Source organism: Mesoplodon mirus (assembly GCF_964341445.2).
Source record: "Mesoplodon mirus genome assembly, chromosome: 9".
Classification (NCBI taxonomy): domain Eukaryota; kingdom Metazoa; phylum Chordata; class Mammalia; order Artiodactyla; family Ziphiidae; genus Mesoplodon; species Mesoplodon mirus.
Window position 1 is genome coordinate 73,814,120 of NC_138985.1, and position 22,954 is coordinate 73,837,073.

Sequence of the window (22,954 nt, forward strand, 5' to 3'; positions counted from 1 at the left end):
TGATGAAAGAGAAGGAAAGCATGTGAGAACAGGACACTGAGGTTTTTCTGATTAGAGGAACAGGACCTGAATTAGAAAATCAGTAGCAGAGAGGAAATCCCGAAGAAAAAGTTGAAAAGAACCAGAGACATTAGTGGGCAAGGAACAGAAAGGGGATCAAAATGAACCTCAGTGTTTTTATGCTGAGATAAATTCCTTTCTCATGCCATTTCATACCCTTTTGCTACTTCTCTACTCTCTCGTCTTGCTTGCTTCTCCAGACCCTCACTATGTACTATTCTCTTCAACCTCCAGTTTTAGATGGCCATCTTAAGTTGGTGTCTATTCATTTTCATACTATCCACTTTCCCAAAACACAGGAATCTCTTTAGCTATGTTGAAGTAGTAACATGCGTATTGATGATAATTGGAAATCATAGAACAAGAATAAGATCATTCTTAAAAGTGGGGGAAAATATGACTCAAACTGCTACCTCAAGAAATATACAAGAGATGAAAGTGAATTTTGAAATCAAAGAGATTGCCATGTAATTGGTTTTTCTCAAAAGAGCTCATGACAAGGTGTTTTGGTAGAAAGTGGATGACGGAGTTAATTCAGCCATTGGGGTTGCCATGCCTCACACAGTGGGAGAAGAGCAAATGCATATGAAAGGGTGGTCATCTCTTGGTTTTGAGAATACAACACTTCAGGTTCTATTACGAACTCTTTCCTTTCACTTCCATTTTTAAGATGTGACTTCAGAAGAACTAATAATCTCTTATGACATTATATATGTAAGGAATGTTTCATAAGTATTAATTGCCAGTACATTCCCTCTGATTTTATTCTTTTCCTCAATTTTAAATCTATGCTACTTGCCTAGTGCCTGACACAATGATATTCTATAACTTTGTCTTATGTGGGGTTTTTGTTTTTGTTTTTTTTGTGGGCCTCTCACTGTTGTGGCCTCTCCCGCCGCAGAGCACAGGCTCCGGACGCACAGGCTCAGCGGCTATGGCTCATGGGCCCAGCCGCTCCGCAGCATGTGGGATCCTCCCGGACCGGGGCACAAACCCGCGTCCCCTGCATCGGCAGGTGGACCCTCAACCACTGCGCCACCAGGGAAGCCCATCTTATGTGTTTTTTAAATATGCAATCAATAATTGCCTATATACCTAAAATACTATAGAAAAGAAGGCTAGTTACTGAGTCAGAAGCTAGACTTTGAACATTTGAAGGTACACAGTGACATCTGGTGAGTAGGACTCACTAGTATGGAAGCATTATAAGCAGGAAGGACCATTCCTGCAGGAAGATTTAGTACAGGAAAGCAACAGGACAATCATACATGTATGAAAATATAAAAAATTCTAAAATTATGTAATGTATAAGTAGATGTGTGCTGTGATGAGGTTGCTTAGATGTATTAAACTCAGAGTAAGTGGTAAGTGGTATGTTATCATGCAGTGGGTCAGATAGGAAGAGATTCATGGAAATAGATGCCTTAAGATGGATTAGGATAAATACAGTCATTAAATGTTTATTTGTGGGATTAAGAGTGGTCCTACTTAACATTTTTAACAAGTAGGATGAAGATATTGGCTTCAGCTCCTTGAGGTAGATGATTAGGCAATTTTGCTTAATAAAAAATTCATTTATTTGTTAAATTTGCTTTAGCACACTTGTTTTTCTTTCCTAAGGAATAAATGTTCACTTATGCTAGATGTTCATTTGGCTTCTTAACACAATTTTTCGATTATAGTCTTTGAGACGTGTAAAACATCCTTGATAAGTATGCTTTGCAAATGGTAAGCTTAGGAATATTTTACTTTATTGCTTTTCCTTTTAAGTTTGGAGGAGAGATGAGAAAGATGTATATATTATGTAGCTCATGTCTTTATGGTAAAGGCACCTAGTGGATATTTAATAAATACATGAAGGAAATATCAATGCCAGTGTTCCATATGTCTGTAAGTTCCAAGTAATTGAAATCCTGCAGGTTAAATTTAGGAGTAGTGGTTGCTTCTAAGAAAGATTCAAGTTCAAAGCTGTGTCACTTTGCTAATTAAGAGAACTAGCTGTTGCAGGCAAACCAAGGGAGACAATGGAAAGAGGAAAACTTGATAAAAATAGTTTCAGGGTGTGGCAGTGGACAGTGCAGAAATCAAATAGAGAAGGAAAACAAAAGGAGAGAAGAGAGTGCTTTGTTATCAGCAATAAGAAATGGAAAAGATGAGTAAATTCCGGAAATTGTGGAGAAAACTATATTACTAATTAATTATTTTCAGAGTGGAGGAACGGGTTGATTTTTAAAAGGATAAAGTAAAATATTTAAGTAAGTGGAAATAGAGATTTCTATATCCTGAAAAATACCAGAACCAGGTAATCATAAAGTTATTTTAGTGAAAGGGAAAAATATTTCACTATCTAAAATGTTGATGACATTAACAAAAATAGTTTAACAACTAGTTAATAAGCCCACCTTATTTTTATTTTATACATCTTGTATTTCAGCTACTAAAGTACTTTACCTCAGGTCCTTTAGTTATTTTTCAGTGATTCATTGATGAGATAATATATAATATTTAAAAATTACAAGAAGATTGTTTCATATTGGCACAGTTATTATTCTCTGCTTAGAGAAACTGATAACAGTAATTCTAGAAAGTCAGCAGTGTTTATCATAACTCAGCTTCAAATCAGTTCTTTTTAAAGGGCCCATTATGTGCTATCTGTGGCAAGAGTACAAAAGGTGATGGCATGTTTTTTGTAAAAGGGGGTGTTTACAACATAGTTGAAAACGTTATGTGGTGTCACCTATAACATATACGGGTACCAAAAAAAATGACTGACCGCCAAGGAGAAAGTTGTCCTGGGTTAGGGTGGTTTGACTTCGAGACTGCAAAGAGAGCCCCCACAGCAGTAGAATTCTGAAGTTTGAGAGTCAGTGACAAATTAACATGGACTATTCAGTCCCAGTCATTGGATATGCTAGGAGTAAGGAACTGTCTGACTTGACTGGAGTACAGGAGGATAGAGCTTTAGGTGTTAACTCTAGTGGCCATAGAGAGGATATATTATTCATCAAGGGACAAAGTATAAAGGGAGATGAGGCTTGTGGAAAACCCAGTCTTAGAAATAGGAGGAGTTAAGCTATCAGAAAACTGCATGGATGTCCAATACTAGGTGAATCAGTAATTGAACATCACATTCTGTTTACAAAAGGGAAAGTAGTAGTAACTGTTTCATGGATATCAGGAGGAATAAATACAGAGTAACACCTTTATGTTTGTCTCCCGTAAGGGGATTTTGGTAAAGTGGTGGAGACGAAAGATGGGGGGTTGCAGGTGCAGGAATGGATGATGAGAAAAAGGAAGATCAAATGATACAGAGTACTCCCACACCACGTACATCCCAAAACACTGCTGCATTGGTAAAGGATACCGTAGAGCAGCTCAGGGAGTCTTTTAGCATCTTGAAACATTAAGGAATGATGAAATTGTCTCATGTATTGTATAGTTGTCTCCTATGGATTGATTTTATGTATGATAGATACGCTGTGAGCAGACATTCATTTAACCAAAATACCACATTTACTGGACAATTTGAATAAACAGAAATTTACTCAAAATTAGAATTCCCCAGTTTGCATCCAACTTGATATGTGATCTAAAGTGTCCCTATGTATTACCTGAATAAAAACTCAAATATTAATAATATTGCTAAAAGGAAAGCAATTTCTTTTGCTTTGTGAACTTTAGTAGGAGCTAATCTACTTTTCCTTCTCTAGTAAAATAAAATATATACTAAAAAGGTAAATACTCTTCTCTAGAAATGTCATTCTTTAGTAACTGCTTTGAGAGGATTTATGCTCCTAAACTTTCTTCTGGAACCTAATTTTCCATTGGTGTCAAGTTAGCTCATTGTGTCTTACTCTGCCTTACATGTGAATGAAGACAGATGGATGCCATCTTCCTTAAGAATAGTCCTTTGCTCATTTTAAGTCTGAAATTTTTGTTTTGCTAAAATTTTGAATTTACACCAAAGCTTTCTTAATAGAAGCAAACTCTTGATGTGTCATTTATTTATGACAGAACACACATGCAGGACTTGAAAGATGTCACTAATAATGTACACTATGAGAACTACCGGAGCAGAAAACTGGCAGCTGTGACTTATAATGGAGTTGATAATAACAAGAATAAAGGGCAGCTTACTAAGTAAGTATACATTGTTTCCTCCAGAAAAGGTATTATTTATGTAGTAAATAATCATATTGTTTCATCAAATTCCTCTTGGCTACTCAATAGAAAATTGGGATAATGTTCTTTAGGTACAACAGCCAAATTTATATTGTCAAGCTTTGTTTGTTGGAGGAAGTGTAGTTTTATAACCTTGTTCCTTAAGTGAAAGAGCCATGCATTCTCTTCTGGTCTTTGCCATCATCTTAATAACCTACGTAAGACATTTAATCCCCAATTAGAAATCAAATAGCTCCTTCAGCATTTTTTTTTTTAAGGGAAGAGAACGGTTTCTACCAAGTAACCCTTAAACCCATTTTACTCTTAAGATAAACATCCCATAGTCTCTTTAAGGAGACTAAACATAGAGCTTCTACTTTTTATTATGTCTTTTTAAACTAAACCATTTTGGAAGCAGAGTATTTACTAGAAGATTATATAGAAATAAGGGACAGGACCAAACAAAAGGAACATTTAATTATTGTAGTCTTGGTTACCTTTTCTATTCCTATTGTGTATTTCCAGGGAGTAAATTAGCTGGAGTTTGGCTTTCTTCTGTTGGTTGTTAGAGTGGTGTGAGTGACTCCTGAGTGTATAGCTTCACCCACCGGAGCTAGTATCTTCAAGATGTGGTTTTATGATGGTGTAGGGAAAAGAGATGTGTGAGGAGGCTGGTGAGTTAGCTGGTATAGACTTGGTAACCATGTCTGTTCCCTGTTTTTCCTTTATTTGGGGTTGTTGAAGACCATAAGTATTACGAAAACCATTTTAACAATGTGTGTACATTTCTAGCCACGTGTTATGTATTGATACTATGAGAGGATAATCCTGAAGGATCATCTGCATAATAAATAATAAGGGAAGCAAGTTCTCCAAGTAGCAACACTGTGTTATAGTGGTCAGCATTCCTTATAATGGAAGAGAAAAATGTTCCTTTTTGCTTTTTTAGTTATGTCTCCGCAGTGGCCCTAAATTCCATAAGAAAGTGCACAAAGCATTAATAATCATTGGCAGAGTCACAAGCAGTTCTCTTTTAAAACTGATCTTGGACCTAACTCTGTGTTTATTTTCTTCATGATGTTTGGGTTGTAGCCCCTAATCTCTTTCTTAATTTTGAATTTCTTCTTACACTATTATTAGTGTGCTTATTTGAGGAACTTTACTGATCAGTTTCTAGATTTTCTGGCTTTAGAGATCTCCCGAGAGCAATTGCTTTTATTTATTTATTTATTTATTTATTTTTGGCTGCGTTGGGTCTTCGTTGCTGCACTCTTGACTTTCTCTAGTTGCAGAGAGTGGGGGCTGCTCTTCGTTGCAGCGGGTGGGCTTCTCATTGCGGAGTATGGGCTCTCTAGTGCAGGCTTAGTAGTTGTGGTGCACGGGCTCTAGAGTGCAGGCTCAGTAGTTGCGGCGCGCGGGCTCTAGAGCTCAGGCTCAGTAGTTGTGGTGCACGGGCTTAGTTGCTCTGCGGCACGTGAGATCTTCCCGAACTAGGGCTTTAACCCGAGTCCCCTGCATTGGCAGGCAGATTCTTAACCACTGTGCCACTAGGGAAGTCCCAGAGTAATTGGTAAAAAGGTAAATTTCTAGACTCAATCATTATCAAGAGATTCTGATTCAGTACATGTGGGATGGGCCTGAGAGTTTGTATTTTTAATGAGCACCCTAGGTGATATTTTGTTTTTTGGGGGTTTGTTTTGGCCGTGCCACACAGCACGTGGGATCTTAATTCCCCAGCCAGGGATCGAACCCATGCCCCCTGCAGTGGAAGTGTGAAGTCCTAACCACTGGACCGCCAGGGAACCCACCACCCGCGTCCTTTTTTTTTTTTTAACCCTTGATGGTTTCAATATAGGTGATTAGTAACACATGCTTTGCAAAACACTGACTTCTAGGAATTTACTACTGCTATTTTAAAAATTGATTTTCTTTTAATATTTAAAATGCAAGATTCTACTTGAGGTAAGGTTCAATGCATGAAAAAAGGCAACGTTTTTAATCTGTTTCTTTTTAGCAGAATTTGTATCAAACAACTATTATTTAGCACAGAAATATAAAGATCCATCATAGTGAATATTGTTCATAAAATTGAATCCATTTTAAATGCATTTCACTAGTTTATGGACTTTTTAACTGTTTAAAAGAAAAACATACACAATTAAAGCCACTAGTAGTTTTATAATATGTTAAAGCAAAATGTATTATCAGTACATATCTTTCATTAAATGCATACATTAAGTGTATGCACTTAATGTTCGATTATTTTCTTTTAAACATTTGTTAATATGCTAGAAATAAGGAATTTTTTTCCATAGTTCAAATTTAAGGCTTTTAAAATAGTGCTATTGGGATATTTTTTACTGTTGGATGCAGGTAAGGTAATTAAGAGAAAAATAGTGAACCTTATAGTGTTGTTAAAAATTCTTCTGCATATACAGAATTTTAGTGTGGATTACTTGAGTTAAACTATAACCCAGGTGAAAACATGAAAAGTAGGATTCTATTGGAATTGTATTTTTTAATGAGATGAATCATGTCTAAACTTTGCCTATGAAAATAATAAAAAAGTTTGTACTGCTAAAAAGCAGATTGCCCCAGGAGTTAGTATATTGTTTAATTTTACTTTAAGCAATAGAAAAATAAATATTTTTGAAGATTGAACCAACTGGGGAATGGTTGTAATTAGAACAGGTATTGATATATGATTTGTTAAATTAGGTTTTTACTGCTTTATTGAATGATACATACTGAATCTGAAAGAAGTCACTTGGAATTTTTATCCTTTGATTGTATCTAGTATTGTCTTGAAAATGTTAGCTGTTCATTCCAGTTGAATTTTTGGGGAAAAAAAAATCAGTACCAGCAATTTATGGTGCTTTAGCCAATGTAAGGTGCCTTTCTTTATAGCTCTGAACCCATCCACAGATAACTGAAAAGAATGGCTAATATTTAAATATGTAAAGTAAGCAAATGTGAGTCTGGGCTTCATATTGATGTTCTGTTTGTATTGCTCCCATGGGACTTTTTTCTCCCTAGCAATGCATCCTTTGATAATGGTGGCACGGAGAGATTGAGGTTTCAGGGAGCTCAGAGTGGAAAAGGTAGAGTTATTAAACAGAAATTGCCAGGTCTCCAGCCACCTCCCTTTGCTATATATCTTAATTCAGAGCATCCTGACAGGGACCCAAATACCATGTTTCTAACACCACACCATGCCCTTAATAGAAACATGTTTAATACTTGGAGATACACTCTTACAGGTTTATGTTATAGTGTTTGATTAATCATTGAAAGAGACTTCTCTCTTGTCACCTGGAGGTTTTCATACCTTCAGGTACAGTGTACCTTAGTAAGGGATAGGTAAGAAGGAGTAGGTCTTTCTTCTGTAATGTGAGAAATGGACTCTCTGTTAACTTGATAATTTTCAGGCAGATCACTTTAGGCAAAACTTTGTATGGAAGTTGAGGATCTGGAAATTGATTCTCTTAAAACTGCACAGACTCAAGTAAGTCTCTTCATATAAATAGAGACCTCAGTTTGAAGACCACCGAACTTTGGTCATTAAAAAAAAAAAAAGTGGTCATTTTATCACTTTCTTTATTACTTCATATGGTCTCTAAACAGCATCTGCAGGGAATTTGAGAAAGAAATAAACTTGTGAATAAGGTCATTTATTCATCTGATTGCTGATGGACCTGTGTTTTTTAATTGTTCTTATACAATATATAGACATATACTTACACATACAGATATACATCTATTTAAAATTTATAGTTACATTAACCTTTGGCAGTGTACGCTCCACAGAGTGCTAATTACACTTCGTTTTAGAATATAAGTTAATTTTTTTAATGTTAAGCATAAAGTAGATTAATTTATCTTATATTTAATTTTTGGAGACAGTTTCAGATGGACTGTAGAGTGTACTGAACCATGGGTTAAAAATAAAAATATTTGGTATTTGGTTTATATGTTTCAAAATGTGCCTTTCTGTTATGTTAGTGGTCCTCGACATCACATTGTATACCTTAAACTGAGACAATACTATATGTCAATTATATCTCAGTAAAGCTGGGGACAAAACCCAAGATTTTGATTATATGGTTAAAATCTGAAACATAGCTGAGCTTGTCTCATCAAATACTGATTTGTCTCAAGGCTGGAGTCTGGAAAAGTGAGCTCTATTCTTAGCAGCTGTTCAGGTATTACTTGTGTCTGGCAAAGAAAATATCAAGTCATCTGTTTTCCTCAGGGAGAGTATATCTTGCCCACCCCTGTCCAGAGGGTGGAGGATGGTTAGAAGTAACAGAAAGGGAGGTCAGGTTCCAAATTAAAAGAGATTCAACAAGGTTGTAAAGGAAAGTGGAGAATTAACCATGTCAAGATTGTAGATCTCGTAAAGTAATCCCCAATAAGGGGAGAGGTATCCTTTTTTGTTCAACATGCTTTTTTAAAGTTTTACTTGCTTCTTCCTTTGTGGTCTTCCTTACATCTTTTACAGGCATACCTTGTTTTATTGCACTTTGCTTTATTACACTTCGCAGATAATGTGTTTTTTACAGATTGAAGGTTTGTGGTGTACTGCATCAAGCAAATCTGTCTTTGCCATTTTCCCACTGACATTTGCTTTCTTCATGTCTCTGTGTTACCTTGGTAATTCTCACAGTGTTTTAAACCGGGGTTCCCCAACCCCCGGGCCGTGGACTGGTGGTATTGGTCCATGGCCTGTTAGGAACCGGGCCGCACAGCAGGAGGTGGGCGGTGGGCAAGTGAAGCTTCATCTGCTGCTCCCCATTGCTTGCATTACCACCTGAACAACTCCCCCGCCCCCCACCAAGTCTGTGGAAAAATTGTCTTCCACAAAACCAGTCCCTGGTGCCGAAAAGGTTGGGGACCGCTGTTTTAAACTTTATTATTATTATATTTGTTATGTTGATCTGTAATCAGTGATCTTTGATGTTCCTCCTACGACTCACTAAAGGCTCAGATGACGGTTAGCATTCTTCAGCAATAACATATTTTTCAATTAAGGTATATACATTGTTTTCTAAGACATAATGCTGCTGCACATCTAATAGACTGCAGTGTAGTGTAAACATAACTTTTATATGCCCTGAGAAGCCAAAAAACTTGTGTGACTCACTTTATTTCTATATCTGTTCTGCTTTATTGAGGTGGTCAGGTTGGAGTTACCTCTTTCCCATATGTTAATTTTATTTTTGTTTTCTACAGCCTTCTCCATCTGTAGTCTTGGGAAAACTCTATGGATAACTGAATTCCTATAAATGACTAAAAATACAGGTTTCTAAAGGCTAATCCTCAGAACTCTTTTGGTACATGACAAAGTTTTCATTGATCTAAAGAGATATAAAGACAATTTTCTGAAATTTGTCCCATTTTTCTTTTTTTTTTTTTTTTTTTTTTTTGCGGTACACGGGCCCCTCACTGCTGTGGCCTCTCCCATTGCGGCACACAGGCTCCGGACGCACAGGCTCAGCGGCCATGGCTCACGGGCCCAGCCGCTCCGCGGCATGTGGGATCTTCCCAGACCGGGGCACGAACCCCTGTCCCCTGCATCGGCAGGCGGACTCTCAACTGCTGCGCCACCAGAGAAGCCCCTGAAATTTGTCCCATTTTTCGAAAAAAAAAGTAATTTATTCAGTTATATCTTTTACTCTTGTTCATGTGTCCTTTCATGAAAATATAATGATAGTATTGTTTTATTTACATTTATTTTTAACACTCTCACTTGGCAAAATAAAATGCTGGTAACTGTTGTTTCCCAGAATGTTTGGAAATTTTTGTTGGTCTTTGAAATTCTTGTTTTAAGTGAAATTCCTTTGGAAAATTTTGTATGAAAATTGCTACACGTCTGTATACCTACCACACCACTGAAGCAAAAATATGTAAATGTACTTGCTTAATGAGTTCTTCAGGAAAGACCACACATAATTTAAATGAAATGTGGTTGTCTTTCCATTACACTCAAAATGTAAAACAACCACAGTAGGGCCTTACTGGGTCAGCCTTAAGTGTGGTCCTTGCTGTGATTCTATTGTTGGTCACATGAAAAGGGTAAGTCATCTGATGGCTTTCAGGAACTGTCACCCCTTGAATAGATCCCTAAAAGGAGCTAAGTTATATCTTTGGGGATTTAATGTGCTGTTCAGGTTATATTGTAGCCTTTTTTAAAAAAATTTTTTACCAGGTCTTTTCATTTTTTTGACTGAGTTGCTTTAAATTTCTCTGACAAGTTTAAGTTTATAAGCTTTAGCTTATCTACGTGTGTGAAGAAGAGTTTTCATTAAAAAGCAGGCAGGTAATGATATAATTTAAATGGTTTTTCTAGTCACCTAATAAAAAAACTTTCATTTGAAATGTGACGACAACAAGTGATCCTTTTTCCAGAATCATACACCATGATCAAGTGGGATTTATCCCGGGAATGCAAGGATTCTTCAGTATACACAAATCAATCAGTGTGATACACCATATTAACAAATTGAAGAAGAAAAACCATATGATCATCTCAATAGATGCAGAAAAAAAAAAGCCTTTGACAAAATTCAGCACCCATTTATGATAAAAACTCTCCAGAAAGTGGGCAGAGAGGGAACCTACCTCAACATAATAAAGGCCATATACGACAAACCCACAGCAAACATCATTCTCAATAGTAAAAAACTGAAAGCATTTCCTCTAAGATCAGGAACAAGACAAGGATGCCCACTCTCACCACTATTTTTCAACGTAGTTTGGGAAGTCCTAGCCACAGAAATCAGAGAAGAAAAAGAAATAAAAGGAATACAAATTGGAAAAGAAGAAGTAAAACTGTCACTGTTGCAGATGACATGATACTATACATAGAGAATCCTAAAGATGCTATCAGAAAACTACTAGAGCTAATCAATGAATTTGGTAAAGTTGCAAGATACAAAATTAATGCACAGAAATCTCTTGCATTCCTATTCACTAACAATGAAAGATCAGAAAGAGAAGTTAAGGAAACAATCCCATTCACCATCGCAACAAAAAGAATAAAATACCTAGGAATAAGCCTACAAAAGGTGGTAAAAGACCTGTACTCAGAAAACTATAAGACACTGATGAAAGAGATCAAAGATGACACAAACAGATGGAGAGATATACCATGTTCTTAGATAGGAAGAATCAATATTGTGAAGATGACTATACTACCCAAAGCAATCTACAGATTCAATGCAATCCCTATCAAATTACCAATGGCATTTTTTACAGACCTAGAACAAAATATCTTAAAATTTGTATGGAGACACAAAAGATCCCGAATAGCCAAAGCAATCTTGAGGGGAAAAAGACAGAGCTGGAGGAATTAGACTCCCTGACTTCAGACTATACTACAAAGCTACAGTAATCAAGACAATATGGTGCTGCCACAAAAACAGAAATATAGATCAATGGAACAGGATAGAGAGCCCAGAGATAAACGCATGCACCTATGGTCAACTAATCTATGACAGAGGAGGCAAGGAGAAAAATGGAGAAAAGTGGTCCTGGGAAAACTGGATAGCTACATGTAAAAGAATGAAATTAGAACACTCCCTAACACTGTACACAATAATAAAATGGATTAGAGACCTAAATGTAAGATGGGACACTATAAAACTCTTAGAGGAAAACATAGGAAGAACACTCTTTGACATAAATCACAGCAAGATCTTTTTTGATCCACCTCCTAGAGTAATGGAAATAAAAATAAACAAATGGGACCTAATGAAACTAAAAGGTTATGCACAGCAAAGGAAAACATAAACAAGACAAAAAGACAACCCTCTGAATGGGAGAAAATATTTGCAAATGAATCAACAGACAAAGGATTAATCTCCAAAATATATAAACAGCTCATGCAGCTCAGTATAAAAAAAAAACCCAATCCAAAAATGCGCAGAAGACCTAAATAGACATTTCTTCAAAGAAGACATACAGATGGCCAAGAAGCACATGAAAAGCTGCTCAACATCACTAATTTTTAGAGAAATGCAAATCAGAACTACAGTGAGGTATCACCTCACACCAGTTAGAATGGGCATCATCAGAAAATCTACAAACAAATGCTGGAGAGGGTGTGGAGAAAAGGGAACCCTCTTGCACTGTTGGTGGGAATTTAAATTGATACAGTCACTATGGAGAACAGTATGGAGGTTCCTTAAAGAACTAAAAATAAAATTACCATATGACCCAGCAATCCCACTACTGGGCATATACCCAGAGAAAACCATAGTTCAAAAAGACACATGCACCCCAATGTTCATTGCAGCACTATTTACAGTAGCCAGGTCATGGAAACAACCTAAATTCCCATCGACAGACCAATGGATAAAGAAGATGTGGTACAAATATACAATGGAATATTACTCAGCCATAAAAAGGAATGAAATTGGGTCATTTGTTGAGACGTGGATAGATCTAGAGACTGTCATACAGGGTGAAGTAAGTCAGAAAGTGAAAAACAAATATCGTATATTAATGCATATATGTGGAACCTAGAAAAATGGTACAGATGAACCGGTTTGCAGGGCAGAAATAGAGACACAGATGTAGAGAACAAACGTATGGACACCAGAGGGGGAAAGTGGTGGGTGGTGGTGGTGGTGGGATGAATTGGGAGGTTGGGATTGACATATATACACTAATATGTATAAAATAGATTAATAAGAAACTGCTTTATAAAAAATAAAGTTAATTTTTTAAAAAGTGATCCTTTTTCCTGCATTTTCTACATTATACGCACAATTTTGTGTTACAGTTTTCTAAATATCACTTTAATAAAAATGACTAGAATTTGGGTGCTACCTTAATTTAAAAATGAGATTTGAAACATCATTTTGACTGGTGAGAGGCTTCCAAATATTCATTTTAGATACATGTAACCATTTTCTTATAATACTGGATATCAATTCATTTGGTTAAGGAGTCCAGTAGTTTTACAAGGCTGAAAGCTTAAAGTATCTCAAATGTGAAATATTGCTAATTTCTTTGAAAGTATACATATTTAAATAAGTTTAGAAGTTTGAGCAGGCTGTCAGAAGATAATCGCACAGCCTATTTATTTTCATAATGATTTGGTATAGGGATTACTAACAGAATTTGGAAAAGAAATTAACTAGCTTCAACAAATTTGGCCATAAACTTTTGTTTTAGGGCACATACTTTTATTGTGAAATCTGTGGATTTGCCTTTAGTTGCTGCTTTTAGTGTCATTTAAGTGTGCTAAGTCTCTGTATTTTTTGTTCTTTTAGATATGATACAGTTGACGGCATGTAAGTGGTTATTTGTTTTTCGGAAGACATAAGCAGTTTTAGTATGTGAAGATTTTTAATATTTAAATTTTGAATTTAAAAGCAAATTTCAAAACATCATAACATGTTTCTCTGCAGTCTTCTATTTTCCTCCAAGAGTTATTTAAATAATAATCTAGATGACAGTGTTTACTGTTGGTAAGGTGCTAGTCTTTTCATGTGCAAATTATACTGCAGATTCTTTACATTTATATGGATTGACTTATTCCTCCCAAGGATGAAATTAAATGAGCATTTTATAGATAGGTTATTATAAGTAAGAGTATATATTGAAAATCTCAATTCTGTGTGAATTCTAATTTATTTATTTATTTGTTTGTTTGTTTATTTTATTTATTTATTTGCGGTACGCGGGCCTCTCACTGTTGTGGCCTCTCCCATTGCGGAGCACAGGCTCCGGACGCGCAGGCTCAGCGGCCATGGCTCACGGGCCCAGCCGCTTCGCAGCATGTGGGATCTTCCCCGACTGGGGCACGAACACGCGTCCCCTGCATCGGCAGGCGGACTCTCAACCACTGCGCCACCAGGGAAACCCTAATTTATTTCTTTAATTCTAGTTTTTTATAATTTTTTACAGTATATTTATTTATTTTCAAATTGCAGCAGTATTGTTGGATAATCTAAGTTGCTTAAACATACAGTTTCAGTTATTTAAGACTGTCAATTAAAAAATCGTTATTAGAGTATTTTTTTTTCTAGAGCCTAAAAGTGTTTTGGGGAGTGGCAAAAGTGAGTTTTACAGAAATCAAACAAAAGCTTTGAACCCTCTCACTGGAAAAATGCTTGCATGAATACACAACACAAACACACATTTATTTGGTATGTCATTTCAGGGCATTCATTGACACTCTGCGCAAGAGATCCAAGGCCCCTATATTAAAAACACCTGCCATAAAGATGAGAAATATATTAATATGAAGGGCCTTATCAGCTTTTAATGAAATAATGATATTTACACTTTAAAATTTATTTCAGTTTACCTCACTTTTTGAATGTTGATTCTTCTTCTAAGTTAATGTTTGGTTTATTTTCATTTTCAGAACTTCTGATTAATTGTTTAATTGTTAAGACATACCGAAGGTTTGTAAGTTTTCTTTTGGTGAAGGAATATCCTTTAGTTAAGTAACATTTTGTTCTAACTTAAACTAACTGCAAAAACAAATCCTTTTGGTCACAACAGTACATCACATCTTTGTCCTTCCTTTTTGCTAAGAAAAATCAGTAGCCAGTGTTCTTTCTGTCCTGTTGCTCATTTAATATTTTCCATCTTGCTCTCTTGTCCTCCTCCTCGAGAGGGAAGAATAATGTTGTAATGGTCAAAATACTCAGCCTTGTAGGGAGAGAAGTCACCATAATCAAGAGTGTGTCAAATCAGGATTAAAGTGACTAGCCTTGAAGTTACGGATGAAATACAAAGCCTGACTTTGTTTTTAAGCCATGATTTAACTTTTTAACCACTTTATTGAGATAAAGTTCACCAATTTAATATGTACAATTAAATGGTCAAAGCCTGTTTTTGTGGAGGCAAAATAAACATGTTTTATCAATAAAGTCAGAAAATGGCCTGCCTCTTTTAAGTTGTCCCAGTGTATTGAATTATTTTTAGAGATCGTGAAAGCCACAGAGCCCACTTTTCTTTCCTCCCTGGGGCTGTAATAGGTTACTGATACTTCGGCATTCTCTTGTGTCTGTAAATATACTAGCCTTCACATAAAGCTCATTTGTAGTATTTTTCAACATGAAAATTTTGAACAAAATTGTGCAGAGGTTTGAGCCTGTGGAGTTTAATGTCAATAGAGTGAACTACTTTTAACTGCTTGTGTCTATTGTTTGGCATTTCAGAAATGTCAAGATATTTATTTGCTTCTTCGCTCTCTCTCTCTCTCTTTTGTGTGTGTGATCACTGACCATCTTTAAAACTTAAGACACTAAAATATTTGACATAGGTGGAATGAATTTTTCAAGAGCATTAAAATTACATTAAGTGGCCTAGAAATACTCTGCTTGCCTCAACGAAGAGTGTTCTAGGTATTGCCTGGTAGTTTTTTCTAGCATATCAATTCAGTAACCAAAATAGGTTTGAATTATTGTGATGTCAGTAGTCGTCTAAAAGGAGAGATTATAACACTTGGAAAATTGTAGAACTAAAAATATTCTACATGTATTGACTTCATTAACTCAATACCTTTTTTCACATTAAAATTTTGTTTAAAATACAAAATTAAGTAATTTTCTTCTAGTTTTCCTTTCTAAGAATGTATTTAGGGAATGTGTCCTTTCCATTTTCCTTCTATAGTTTATTTTATGTGTTATCTTTAGATTTGATATGCATTAGGTTTAGAGAAACGTTCTGCTAATATAGTTGCCTTTGGTAGATCTATTTTCATAATAATTATTCACTAGAGACTTTCAAGTTTAGCTATGAAACTTCATGGAAGGAAGTTCTAAATTATAAATATTTATAAATTTTTAAGGTTTCTAGAGAATTTTTAACATGTTCATATGTAAAACTTCAAATCTGTGTTCATGTCATTTAAGGTGGTGTCAGAATAATTGAAAAATTATTTTGAAACTTATTTTCAAAAAACAGCAGAGAACTTAGTAATGGCACACAGCAGCTCATTTGTTTTCATCACTGTTTCAGAGTTTTGTATTACACTTTTCATTTTTAGACATTAAATGATTATCTTTAATGTTCACAGGAGCCCTCTTGCACAAATGGAAGAAGAAAGAAGGGAGCATGTAGCTAAGATGAAGAAGATGGAGATGGAGATGGAGCAGGTGTTTGAGATGAAGGTCAAAGAAAAAGTTCAAAAACTGAAGGACTCTGAAGCTGAGGTAATCAACCTAATATTTTCACCAAATTTTATAGGCACAATATTCCTTTTAAAAGTACCTTTAATAAAATTCATAGATAATATAACCTTTCTCCAGATCTTTTCAAATACAATACGCTAACAATAAAATGAAAAAATAAAAGCAAGCACTATGTTTACAATAATATATATTTTAATATGTATTTGAATACAAGTATACTTGGTAGGAAGACATAGTAGAATACTTACAATAAATTTTATTAGCTATAATTAACAAGTTATAAGAAATGAAATTATAAGCCATTCCATCTAGTCAATATAAGAAAAGTAAAGATCAGAGTTTTGGGTTAATGTAAGAATAAAAACTAGCGTACGTGTAATAATAATAGACCAGACTTATTTGCATATGAATGAAAAAGAAAGAACCTTAGTTAAACTATAGGCATGCCAAGGTAAATTACAGACAGAGGAAAAAATGAAGAAATGTGATTTTTATAAATGAGTTGGGCCTTATTTGTAATATAGTGTCAACGTAATTCCCACTGTTACAAAAATCAGGTAGGGTGGTGACAAAGCATTCCAGCAAGCTGATATACTACCTTGGAATCTCTCTAGATGTTGAGGCATATATTTAGTTTCTATTAATCAAAAAGATCATGAAGACATATCCTTCAATAAGTGATAAGAAATAAAAGATGGAGAAAAAAACACACTAACACAAGCATCTATACGGTAAGTAGTTGGCTTGATGTCCAAAAGCAGTAGAAGAAACTCTAGGTAAACACAAAATAAATCAACAATTTCAGTATAATTTCTCAGCACAGATTTATTATCATTGTGCTGAAAATTACTTTTAAATATATGGGATGACATTAATATGAAATACTTTTAAAATTACTTTTAACGATAAAATTCAGTGAGATCCCTGTGTTTATATGTGGCTCCACTAATATAATAATATTTGTGTTTAAATATATTAAAAGGAGACTCCGATCTAGTCTGTTAGATCCTTACAGTTGGTCTCTTTGCTTTTGTAATGAATTACTGCATAAAATACATAAACCTTCTTTGACTAAATATATAACCAAAAGTACTCTGATCCATTGAGTAGATGGAATGCATGGAGTAAAGTATTCAGTAATTTTGAGAAGATGTTTTTATTCCACATTAGATTTCTCTTAAATCACTGGGCTTTTCATGTAATCTCTTATTAAAAAAAACTTTCACTGTTGTTATATTTATCATATGCTTAATTCAGTGGGGATACAGAATAGCTCCTCCTGGTCTAAGACTACCAAGCACTGCAGAAATAGCATCCCTGGCATCTGTTATTAAGATGACATTTAGGAGATTAAGTTTAGTCTTTTTTATTAATTAGCTTTTTATTAAATCTACCCATCCAAGTCTCTACCCCTTCACTAATTAATAAATAATCTGGAAAATCCGTATCAGAAGGTGAATAAAAACAGGAGTAATCAAGAGTCTGCATTATCTCCACCTTGAGATTATGATGAAAATCTAAAAGGAGTTGAATTTACATTTGGTATAGACATATTTTAGGGCCTGCTCCTAAGAGTAAATGTTATAAACAAACAATTATAAAACTGTAGTTATAGAACCCTTTGAGAGTTTTTACGATTACTGTGAATGGTGAAAACAGAGTTTTGCGAAACTTAACTGCTCTTTGAAGGATAGAATCTGTATTAACATTAAAAGGACCTGTAAAGAGATCTCGACCAAGTTTCTCCTAATTCAGTAAGCCATATAAGTATGTAAATATATAGGTGAAGAAACCTATTTAACCTTGTTTAAATAGTTTAATACTGTTTTTTCTCAAGTGCTAGAAATATTTGTTTGGGGCACAGTTGCTAATATATCCAGCAGCACAGTGTATCAGGCACAGTATTAAGCATCTTTCATGGATTATGTCATTTAATTCATACCACAGCCCTTCAAGATGGATATTATTGTCCATTTCCCTTTTTTAAATGAGCGGAAAGATAAATTAACTTGGTCTATGCTGCATAGCTGTAAGCCAGTATTTGAATACACTTAACTTTGTTCTTAATCACTAGACAAGTCCATAATCATGTATCCACAGTTTCAGAAAACTGCAAAACCAGACATAGAACTAATAGTTTTATCCCACTTGATGTGAATATTTATATACTTCACTGCAAAAAATAGTGTGTTTGGTTATAGGTGCTACCTTAGACAGCCCAGGAGTTGTTTTGTAAATAGAGTATATAGACCTTTCTAAGTAGTATTGGCTTTCTGAAATCTGAAAAATTCTGAACTATGAAACACATCTAATGCCAAGGGTTTCTAGGAAGTGAAGGATTGTGACCTGTACTTTTAACCTACATGCAGTTAACACAAAGATATGTATATGTGACAGAAATGTACAGGTAAAGAATGATGAACACTGGTGAACCTGTGGTCCAGCTTAAAAAAATAAGGCATCATCAGTTCATTTGAGGCCCCTTTGTGTCTCTCCCCTATTGTATCCCTCTCTCTCCTTCTCAGAGGTGACTATTCTGAATTGTGTGTATATAATTCCCTTGCATTTTTTTTAATAACCAAAGGCATTTTCCTGTCTTCCTATTTTCTGACATTTTCTTAGTAACTTGTTTGCTATCATCAGGAAGGTGTTACCTCAAATTTGATTCATGTTTGCTTAAATATATTTTAGATGGTTTTGTTTTGTAAGAACTGCATGAAATAATTTGGAATGAGAATGAATATGAAGTCACTTTTTGTGGGTTTACAAAGTAATTAAGAAAACAAGTTGTATGCGAAATTACAATCCAAATTCAAGATGTTAATTCATTGGTGTAATACAGTCTTTAATAAAACATAGTTCCTGGACATCTGAAAGTTTTTAATATTAATAGTTCTTAGGAAAAAAAAAGTTCTTAGTTATTCGTTGTAGTTTTTTTTTCTATGACTGTTTTCCTCAGAAATGGATTAACTAGCACCTAAATGAATTATTTAATGAACTATTAGATAAGCTCTTTGTTTCTGCAGTTACTCTGCATGAGTGTTTTCCACCTTTCAGCCAGCATTCTTTATAGCATTAGTTCTCAATGTAGAAAGAACCACCTGCTTTAGAATCACGGGGGCTTGTTGAAAATGTAGATTTCTAGACTTAACAAAAACCTAGAGATTCTAATTCAGTATGTCTGTGTGAGGTCCAGGATTCTTTTTTTTTTTTTGCGGCGTGCGGGCCTCTCACTGTTGTGGCCTCTCCCATCGCGGAGCACAGGCTCCAGACGTGCAGGCTCAGCAGCCATGGCTCACAGGCCCAGCTGCTCCGCGGCATGTGGGATCTTCCCGGACCGGGGCACGAACCCGTGTCCCCTGCATTGGCAGGCGGACTCTCAACCACTGCGCCACCAGGGAAGCCCCCAGGATTCTATATTTTTAACAAGCATTCAGGTGATTTGTACGAAGACTGATATTTGAGAACCACTGCTTTATAAGAATCAGGGACCTTATCCCGTGATCCTGTAACTCTTAGATCCTCATCTATTTGCTTTCTTTTCACTTGGCTCAGCTTTCTGAACTTGGAATTACAAGACAGGTTCAAATCCTGGTTCTGCCACTCTTTGGCTAATGACTTTGGGCAAGTGACATAAACTCTGCAACTGTTTGGTCATCTATGAAGTGGGAGCAGTGGTGTCTTCCCTGCCCAGCTTCCTACATGTTTTGTGAGTAAGGAAAAATGAGATGATAAGATAGGGTATGCCCATTATAAAGTGCTACACACTGTAGCTTATTGTACTCTTTTTTTCCCTGTTTACCAAGATTATTCTCTTTGATCACTGGCCTTTTGGGTGGTAAGTCCTATAGGTAGAGGAATTTTAGACAGTGCTAAAAGATTAGACAGTGCTAAAACCAGGTGATACTTTGAATTTATAGCATAAGAACTGAATGCTCATTAGGATGCTTGGATGAAATGTACTTCTGCTCCTGATTTCTCAAACAGTTTTATTTTATATATTGTGCTCTGAATTAGCTCCAACGGCGCCATGAGCAAATGAAAAAGAATTTGGAAGCACAGCACAAAGAATTAGAGGAAAAACGTCGTCAGTTTGAAGATGAGAAAGCAAATTGGGAAGCCCAACAACGTATTTTAGAGCAACAGAACTCTTCAAGGTATCTAATAACAGATTCCCAAGAAATGTGTGTATTAATGCTTTAAAGAATTATTTTCCTATTTATTTGAAAAACATTAAAATAACATTTAAAAAGACATCATTCATTATCATAAATCCCAAGCACAAATAATTTTCATGGATGAATCTTTTATATAGATGGATGCAGTCTGTCTATTATAACAGTATTTTTTTCACTGTAAACATTTTCCATGACTTAACAGTCTTCATAATTATAATTTAGTAGCTTCATAACATTCTCTCAGTTGACTCACCATAATCAGTTGCTTACCTTTTCCCATCAAATGTTGGACATAATGGTTGTATTTAATTTTTGGCAAACATAGAGAACGCTGCTACAAAGATCTTTTATACATTTAGAGGTATGTCTTTATTGTGTTGAATTATTTCATTAAGATAAAATTTTGGATATCTAATTCCTAATGCAGCTAATTAGTTACTCTTAATTTACACAAAAATCAGTAGTATTTGTACTTTGGTTTTCTTCTTTTCCTCATTAGTCCCATTTAAAACTGAAAAGTTGTATCCCTTTAAGGATTCTACAGTTTACCCTCACTGCTAAACATTTTCAAGATTTTCAACACTATCCTTCTATTAACTTTTTCCCCAAGGAAGAAGAAAATATTTTGTAAAAGCGAAGCATTTCAGAATGCAAATGGCAGTAGGAGAAAAGGATACCCAGGTTGATGTCAGTTGATCTTTTTTGATTTGCACTGTTTCATTTAGGAAAAATTGTGCTTGTATATTAAAAATGGGGTTTTGTCATGTTTTTTTACTGTTTGTCTTGGAATTTTGTCAAATATTTGTCCAAGAAAATAATATTGTAGACTAGTATTGTCCTTATTGTTAACTTTAAATCTTCTAATTTTTAAATGAAAACGTAGTGTTTGAAAATCCAACACAGTTGTAGTTGGTTTAGCTATTGCTACCATATGTTATCTATGTTTATAAAGTGGTCACTCATTTTGATTATTTTCCTTTAATCATTTAGAACCTTGGAAAAGAACAAGAAGAAAGGGAAGATCTTTTAAACCCTCTTTTGACCACCAGTTACATATTAGTTGCCAACATGCCAGCTTGGACATCAGTGTTTGTTGGATCCGTTTGACCAATTTGCACCAGTTTTATCCTTAATGATGGATTTAACAGCATGACAAAAATTATTATTATTATTTTTTGTTCTTGACGGAGATTAAGATGCCTTTAATTGTCTAGGGTGTTGTGTACTTAGAAACTAACAGCTCTAAGTACCTTTCCTATGTTTTCTTTTTTTATTAAACAGATGTCTTCAATTTAATGCAAGAAAACATTTTACTGTTGTACAATCATGTTCTGGTAGTTTGATTGTTTACAGGATATTCCAAAATAAAAGGACTCTGGAAGGTTTTCATTGAGGATAAATTGCCATAATATGATGCAAACTATGCTTCTTTATGAATTATAATACAAAGTTTCCATTCAGTGCAGCATATACAATAATGTAATTTAGTCTAACACAGTTGACCCTATTTTTTGACACTTCCATTGTTTAAAAATACACATGGAAAAAAAAAACCTATATGCTTACAACGCACCTAGAGCTTTTTTATAACAACCTCTTTTTTTGTTTGTTTTGGATTCTTTAAATATATATTATTCTCATTTAGTGCCCTCTTTAGCCAGAATCTCATTACCGCTTCATTTTTGTAATAACATTTAATTTAGGTGTTTTCCATATATTGGCCCTGCTAAAATAGAATATAGCATCTTTCATATGGTAGGAACCAACAAGGAAACTTTCCTTTAATTCCCTTTTACACTTTATGGTAAGTAGCAGGGGGGAAAAATGCATTTATAGATCATTTCTAGGCAAAATTGTGAAGCTAACAACCAACCTATTTCTACCTATGTGCAGTCTCTTTATTTTACTAGAAATGGGAACCATGGCCTCTTGAAAAGAAAAAAAAGTCACCATTCTGCATTTAGCTGTATTCATATATTGCATTTCTGTATTTTTTTTGTTTGTATTGTAAAAATTTCACATAATAAACAATGTTGTGATGTAACTGAGCGTGGGGTCTTAAATATTCTACAGTTGATATACAAGAGTGTACACTGTATTTGGGAAGAAGCTTTTCAACTTGAATTTGCCTCCTCCATGATTGTAACTCTTATCTTTTCTCTTGTATGTTTGTTTCATTTAGAATGCATACGCCCTGATTTTCTAACTAACGGGATATAGTATCTCTCTACTCATTTCTGTTTCCTGTTAACACGTTATTTCTCTGAGAAAGAATTTCAACTCCCCAGGTGAACTCACAAGTCCTTGGACTGAAATTTTTTAACTGGAAGGAGGGTGGTATAATTTCTTTTCACTATAAGGTCAAATGATATAGATTTTAACAAAATGCTTTATGATATT

General features: G+C 34.9%; 1 protein-coding gene across 2 annotated transcripts in view; it reads left to right on the plus strand.

Moving 5' to 3' along the window:
* SEPTIN7 (septin 7) overlaps positions 1-22,598 on the plus strand; it is a gene marked incomplete at its 5' end in the record, with an annotated part of 111,079 nt that extends 88,481 nt beyond the window's left edge. For both annotated transcript variants that reach the window (XM_082632808.1, XM_082632807.1), the window contains 4 exons: positions 4,075-4,200; positions 16,262-16,397; positions 20,394-20,533; positions 21,545-22,598. In XM_082632808.1, coding sequence (XP_082488934.1) covers positions 4,075-4,200; positions 16,262-16,397; positions 20,394-20,533; positions 21,545-21,584 — 442 coding nt within the window. In that variant the 3' untranslated portion in view covers positions 21,585-22,598. The remainder of the gene's footprint in view (positions 1-4,074; positions 4,201-16,261; positions 16,398-20,393; positions 20,534-21,544) is intronic.
* Between the last annotated feature and the right edge of the window lie 356 nt (positions 22,599-22,954).